At 42.4% G+C, this 7,829-nt stretch overlaps 1 protein-coding gene across 1 annotated transcript; it reads right to left on the bottom strand.

Annotated features, from left to right (window-relative positions):
* Window positions 1–3,482: 3,482 nt before the first annotated feature.
* On the bottom strand, window positions 3,483–5,384 carry KRTAP29-1 (keratin associated like protein 29-1). The gene has a single exon (XM_043582690.1). It carries the CDS (start codon window positions 5,336–5,338, stop codon window positions 4,280–4,282), a length of 1,059 nt encoding a protein of 352 aa, XP_043438625.1. The 5' UTR covers window positions 5,339–5,384; the 3' UTR covers window positions 3,483–4,279.
* Between the last annotated feature and the right edge of the window lie 2,445 nt (window positions 5,385–7,829).

Raw genomic sequence — 7,829 nt, forward strand, 5'->3', positions numbered from 1 at the left:
CATGGGAGCTCTAAATATTAATTTAGGCAAAAATAAGTGAAAGCTCACTCTTGGAGCCGCCCAGAGAAGCAGTGTTTCCTTGGGAGATGGTCAAACAAACATAGATTCAAATAAAAGTAATAAGAATGTCACAGAGTGATTGTGTAAATAAATGGCCAATTTATTGGCAAGATTCCTTAAGCTATAAGGATTTGATGAAGTCAATGATACTCAGGGGTCATTGTCCTGAATTTTGACCAAGGCACCAGTCAGATTAGAAAACCTACTCCTCACAGTGGCTTTGCTTCTAATGTCATTCTTCTCTTTCCTCCTTCAAAAAGTTTAGCTGCTTTGAAGTTCACGCCATCAGATTTACCACCATTACCCTACCTTTTGGATAAATTATATCTTTCCCTTTCACGAGGTCTGCAGATCTAGAACTGTACTTTGAAGCTGCACTTAAGGCATCATGCCTAAGGAGATTAGTCCACACTTGCGCCTGATTTCAGTGACGAGATTCTGGACTTTGAGCTTATGGTATAATAATATGAGATCTGGGAGGACCCTAGGAAGGAGTGAATGCATTTAGTACATGAATCACTGGGGGGCTAAAAAGCAGAGTGCAGTAGGCAACCTTTAAGATGACTTCCAATTATCCCCACCTCCTGGTATTCATGCCTTTGTGTAATCCCTTTCACTTGAGTGTGGGCTGGATTTCCTGACTTGTCTCTAATGAATAGAGTACCATGAATGTGGTGGGATGTCATTTCCAAAAATGAGGCTATAAAGGATGTGTGACTTTCGTACCATGTGCTCGTTGTCTCCCTCTTGGACCACTTGCTCTGGGAGAATCCAGCTGTTAGGCCATGAGGACTATCAGCCAGTGTATGGAGAAGCCCATGTGGCAAGAAAATGATATCTCTGGCCAACAGCCACGTGAGTGAGCTTGGAAGTGTGTCCTTCCCTAGCCAAGCCCCATAAGGACTGCAGCCCCAGCCAACACCTCAGCAACTGCCTCATAAGAGAATCTGAGCTAGACATGCCTAGCTAAGCCACACCTGGATTTCTAAATCACAGAAGCAGTGAGATAATCAATGTTTGTTGTTCTCTGCCACTAACTTTTGGAGTCATTTGTTATGCAGCAATAACTACTATAATGAAACAGGTCATGTATCAAAATGCAATAAAACATTATTGTTCTAAATTCTTAATAATTAGTCAATTTAATTCTTGATAAAAGTCATTCTTAAAAGCAATAGTGAAGGAGAAAAATGGTGTGATTTTACATAGTATATGTAAATTTTTAAATTTGTCTAAACTCTAGGTATTGTCTAAATACTTCATAAATACTAGTCATTGTTTTATCTTTACATAAACAGTAACTCAAAGTGTACACAAGGTTGTATCTGAGTAGGGACAAATGTAAATGTTTTGGAGCTGGAGAAGGGTACAAAAAGGACTTCAACTTTTTCAAAAATGTCTTATTTCAATTGTGGGGTTTTTTGGGGGAAGATCCAAAGTAGATATAAGAAAATGTCTGAGGGGCGCCTGGGTGGCGCAGTCGGTTAAGCGTCCGACTTCAGCCAGGTCACGATCTCGCGGTCCGTGAGTCCGAGCCCCGCGTCAGGCTCTGGGCTGATGGCTCAGAGCCTGGAGCCTGTTTCCGACTCTGTGTCTCCCTCTCTCTCTGCCCCTCCCCTGTTCATGCTCTGTCTCTCGCTGTCCCAAAAATAAATAAACGTTGAAAAAAAAAAAAAAAGAAAAGAAAATGTCTGAGTGGTGGTTGTCTGTAATATTTTTCTCAAGACTTCCCTGTATTTTGCTCCCCTATCTGGGACATAAATGAAAATAAAGATTTAGTTATAAGCATGTTCAGGCTCTGCGGAACATTGTTTATAATAAGAGGTTCAGATGTTTTATGGACAAGTTCTAGCAAACCTAAAAGGATCTAATAAATGCTCAGTTATTTAAACTGTTGCCAAGTATAGGAAGAGATACACCATTTCCCAAGACACCTTTGCACTTGCAGTGTTGAAAACGTTCAGTTTGCCTGTTGGCAGGTGGCCAGTGTAAAACACTTGCCAGTACAACAGAGAAATCCACAATTGGAAAGATAAAGAGAATAACACACATTTAGCTGGGTCAAAAACTATTGCAAAATGGAATTTGAAGTTCCAGCTATGTCAAGAATTCTGGTATTAGTAAGCAAAGTGTTTAAGGAGATGTAATTTCTTAAACTTACAGTGTAAGAAATATTGTTGACAATTCTGTCCAGGACTGAGGTAAGATGCATCATGCTTTCCAGAGCCTCCTGCTTCTTCTGGCGTCACTGAAATCTCCATGGAAGATGTGGGAGAGAGGATTTAAATGGGCTATCCATTAAAATGTCATTTCTTTTTTTTTTTTTTTAATTTTTTTTTCAACGTTTATTTATTTTTGGGACAGAGAGAGACAGAGCATGAACGGGGGAGGGGCAGAGAGAGAGGGAGACACAGAATCGGAAACAGGCTCCAGGCTCTGAGCCATCAGCCCAGAGCCCGACGCGGGGCTCGAACTCACGGACTGCGAGATCGTGACCTGGCTGAAGTCGGACGCTTAACCGACTGCGCCACCCAGGCGCCCCTAAAATGTCATTTCTAGAAGCCATTCCATCTATGGTAATTCTTTTGCAGTATCAAGGTCCCTCTCTTCTTCCGGTTTTTAATTTCCTTTTTGGACTTCAGTTGCAAATAACTGAGTTAATTATATTCCTTATGGCACATTATCACTTTTTGTCCTTGCAAGGCCTCGGTCCTATTTTTCCTTTACGTACTTATATACAAATTAATTTAACTCCTGTTCTCCTTATGCCCCATTATCTTCCTACAGGCAGCTATTTTATTCTGTTTGGAGTATATTCTCCACCAAAAAGCCTTCAAACTTCTTCCCACTGTCGGCTCTCCTTGATCTCTAGCCTGCAGATCCATACTACAGATTTGGACATACCAGCCTCCAAAATCACGTGAGAAAATTCCTCTTATTACATCTCTTTATATATATCTATCCTACTGGTTCTGCTTCTCTGGAGAATCAGACCAAGAAATACCTCATAGAAGGAATCACTGCTTGCTGCCTACCCACCCTCCCAGTAGTGGACACAGATTCCTTTAAAATCTTTTAAAATCTATATGATCACAGAAATGTCACAGTGAGCATCTTCACATGTGTTCCTTCATGGACCTGTGTAGGAATGTTTTGAGTTTCAGACCTAAATCATTTCACAGACCCAGAGCCTTTGATGAAAGGGGAAGCCAGATCCCCTCGGAGAAGGATTTTACATCATTGCCACAGATACACTCTGCAAACCTCCTTGTAATCTTTCTCCAAAAGAAAACCAGTCCAACCATTTTTCAAATGTTTAGATTTGATAATTACATACGAGGAATACTCACTCAGATGTTATCTTAGACTGTTATTAAAACTGTCTCTTAAAATGTCAAAGACATAAGCAAACAAACAACAAAAAATTTCTAATTTTACATTTTATTAAATTGGCCATTAGGTGAATGATCATTAAAACCAGTTTTAAGTGAATTAACCCTTAGCTATTCTCGTTGCCCCAAACCTATGTTTATTTTAACCCGTGGCTTCCCTGGACCATTTCTGTCTTTGGCTTCCCAAGTCTGTTCACTGTGGGGAAACGAAGGCCACTCAACTCAAAAGAGGTTTTGGTGGTATAAAGGTTGGAAGCCAGGGGATTATTTGCCCTTTCTCCCTTCCAGATTGAGCATCTATAATTGCAGACACCAGCCATCCTTGCAGACCAAGGGGAACCACTAACTTAGAGGACCCAAGGTCATCATGTTCAAATGTGACCTGAAGGAAATCTATGAAGAGGTGTACTGAAAGGAATGAAAGCATTCTGAGAGTTTTATTCATTATGCTCCACCACTTACATTTTTATTAGCAGTTGGCAGCAAAGGAGTCTTTTTAAAGACCTGGCTACATCAAAACAAAAGAGAGAGAGAGAGAGAAAAGAAATACTGGAGAGAAGGCTTTGCTGAGGTGAAATGAATTGACAACATGAGGAAATGTGAGCCATAGAGAGGACCATGCCTGCTGAAATGCCCTCCGTGGTAAAGAAGGATCTCTTAGTGGCTGAACAAGTCCCCTCATCAGCGCCTGGAGAGAATGTGGGGCTGGACTCAGAATGAAGTTAGCCTACAGATAGCATTTGTGCTCAGCAGGAAGAGGGCACCATAGGGTGGCTATGCACTTGTAGATAGTGGCAGACCTCAAAGGAGCTGTGAAGGGTGCTCCATCAGCGAGGTGCTGTCTTACAGACGTTGGACTCATGGCTGGGTTGGCAGGAAGTTGGCGAGCAGGTGCTGGCTTTGCAGACACTTGGGGCAGTTGGTTGGAGACCATTGCAGCCACCGCCGGATGATTTGCCTAAACCTGTTACACAGCAAGCTGGTTGGCAGGAAGGGGGTGTGCAGCCACCTTGGTTGCAGGAAGTGGATCCATCCCAAGTTGGTTGGCTGGAAAGCACGGTGCCACAGGAAACTGGTTTACAAGGGTTCTTTACAGAACATGGGGGCTGGCAGTTAGCCACTGGCTGGCAGATGAAAGATATGGAAGGAGCTGGTTGGCAGCAAAGCGACCAGCAAGGGGACGATGCGTAGCATGTAGGATTGCAAGAACTGAACACACAAGGTGATGGCTGGCAGGGAACAGGCAGGCAGGGAACCGATGGGCAAGTCTTGAAAATGTAGCAGATGGGTTGGTAATAGGTTAATTTGCAGGTCTGATCTTCACCATTGATGTGTTGACATGAACCTGGTTGACAGCAAGTTAGCTGACATGGACTGGCTGCACAGATGGTTGGTGGGCAAGAATTTTCAGCACAGGAATTTACCTCAGAGCAGGATGGCTGTTGGGACCTAGCATCACAGGAGACCGATTGGCCACAAGCTGATCTGGACACAAGGATAGGTTCTTGGCAGGAGCTTTGCTGGTCGAGGATGGCTTCACAGCAATTTGCCTGACAACTGGTGGGTTCCAAGCAGGAGGGTTCCAAATAAGGAGACTGACCAGTTCCAGATTCATAGCAGGCTGTGTGGGAGCAAATGGGTTGGCAGGCAAAACCAACACAAGAAGTTGCCGGAAGGCAGGTAGGTTGGCAGCAAGCAGGTTCACAGCCACTTGGTGCACTGCTGGATGGCTGACAGTTTTCTTGGCAGGTGACCAGCTGCCAAGTTCTGCTCCGGCAGGAACTAGGCAAACAGATACCGTTTTGGAAACTGCCACCATTTGAGCACGTGAAGGTGGGCACAGCTGGAATGGCCGTGGTGGTTCCGGGGCAGCAGCTGTCCACCATGGTGCTGATGTGAAGCTCGCTAGGGAGTTGCAAACTCAGTATACCTGGGTGTGAAAGATATCTCTTATAGGGGCTTTTATAGCTCTTCAGGGGTGTTGGTATGACTTAGAGCATCTTTCCTTGTTATTGTTTCTACTCATTTGTATACAAACATCTGATTAGTAGGCTTCGGGAGCCTGGAAGATATTGTCCCCAGTTTAAAAACTTGTCTGTTGAGTTGAGAGTTTTCTTTGCCGAGTTTGGATTCGTTGATGCTGCTCCTGCTCTGGAATGAGCTGTCTTTTTTACAGGTTGCTCTCCAGCCTCCCTGAAGTGGGCCTTTCCCTGTGCTAACCTCTCATCAGAAGGCCTCAGCCCAGCCAAAGCAACCTGCTCTTCCACCAGGAATGCAGTTCTGCACCATTTAGACAATCAGGAAATGAAGCCTTGACCCAATTGAAAGAGGGCGATGTCTGAGATGGTGAACCAGGCAGTACATCCCAAGGACACTTCAGTGTCTCCACCTCTTTCTAGAACCTTCCCATTTGGCTTTCCTGAAACCCAACTTTATTAGTAATACTAATACTAATACTAATACTAATACTAATACTAATGGCTTCCATTCCATTTATAGCATACTTACTATATACCAAGCCCTTGACTGCATTTTTCATTGAATCTTTGCAATGGTCCTCATTAGTAGCTGCAATTCTCACTGCTATCTTAGAGGTAGCAAAACTAACTCAGAGAGTTTAAATCCTATTTCTCCAAATTATGCAAGTAATAAGAGGTTGAAACAAGATCCAAACCTAGTTGGGACTGACCCCCAAATCTCAGATTGTAATCACCTATTAGACCTCCTGACTTTGGAGTGGAGGAGAAAGACTGTGATATAGTGATTGAAGACTGACCTTAGTACAACAGTGCACTGGCTAGTGGGCAGGTGGCCAGGCCCCTTGCTGGGGACCATTTGCCCGTTAGTGACTAGAGTCATCAACTAGATTAAACTGGTATGAATACTTACCTACACTTATCCATACACCCAAAGACATTCTTTTAATTTGGAAATTTTAATAACTGCAAAGTATTTTCCCAAGGATTAAATCAGCCTCTTCTAAGAGGGACTTATGAGGTGCTGGTTGTACTGATTCTTCCCGTCTTTTTCTAGATTTGTCAAGGCTCTGCATTACTGGCCAACTTCAGCAACCGACATCATTCCCTATCCTGACCTGGTTCACACCAGAAACTCATGACAGAATAGAAAGATCATGGCCTTGGGATCCCAATAGGGTAGAGTCTCATTTTTGGGCTCTGCTACTAACGCATTCCACGGGACAAGATGACTCATTACCCAAGGGTGCAAAGTACCAAGAGTTTACCAACTAACTGCATTGCTGTTGCTCAAGTTATTTTTACTCTTTTTTTTTAGTCTATTTATTATTTATTTTGAGAGAGCAAATGGGGGAGGGGAAGAGAGAGAGGGAGAGAGAAAATCCCAAGCAGGCTCCCCGCTATCAGCACAGAGCCTGACACAGGGCTCAAATTCATGAACCATGAGATCATGATCTGGGAAATCCTCACCTTTGTCATTAAAATGCCTTTTTTTTAACCATTGCTTTTTGTGTTACAGCCCTGATTACTCCTTTTGCCATCCAACTCATCACTAATCATTTTGGCACCTTGCAAACTGCAAAGATCACTGCACTGTTTTATTCCTGAAGGTCTACATCCCAAAGCTCTCCATCTTTCAGGAGAAATACTTCTGGTCTTACCAAATAGATCAGATAATGGGAACATGAATATATTTGAGAAGCCATGTCAACTTCGCTCTGAAAAAGGTACCAATGTCCTGTGCTCATTCATACCACTTTTATTGTTTTTAAAGTAATCGATTTTAACATCCATCTTTCTCTGCTTCTGCTTTTGCCTTTTTTTCTCCTAAAGAAACTTCTCAATAGGTTGGTACAAGGTACAAACTTTCAGCTATAAGATGAATAAGGTCTGAGGATCTAATATATAACATAGTGACTCTAGTTAATAACACTGTATTACATAATCGAAATTTGCTAAGAGAACTTAAATGTTCTCACATCCCCAGAAATATGAGGTGATGGATGTGTTAGTTGATTAGATAGGAGGATTCTTTTCACAATATATGTGTGTATCAAATCATCACAATGTACACTTTAAATATCTTGCAATTTTGTCAGTTATACCTCAAAAAAGATGAAAAAAAGGTATCTCTCAATAGGGAGACCTTTCACTTTGCTATGGCAAGGCACTAAAGACATCAAATGTATCACCAAGGGCTGTTGTGATCACAGCAAGAGACATGGTGATGTATAAAAAACACAAACTTTGGACTGAACCGTATGTTCTGTATGTTATTTGTATGTTACATGCATTTATGTTGTATGTTACTCTTGTATGTTACTTTTTAGCTGTGACTGTCCTGAATTTTGTGTTTCACATTCCCCTGTGAATATACATATGGTATATGTGTGTAAGTGTG

Source organism: Prionailurus bengalensis, chromosome E1, assembly GCF_016509475.1.
Source record: "Prionailurus bengalensis isolate Pbe53 chromosome E1, Fcat_Pben_1.1_paternal_pri, whole genome shotgun sequence".
NCBI lineage: Eukaryota > Metazoa > Chordata > Mammalia > Carnivora > Felidae > Prionailurus > Prionailurus bengalensis.

Excerpts from the sequence above, each read along its gene's own strand:
- KRTAP29-1 (XM_043582690.1), bottom strand. The coding sequence starts at position 5,338 with ATGGTGGACAGCTGCTGCCCCGGAACCACCACGGCCATTCCAGCTGTG.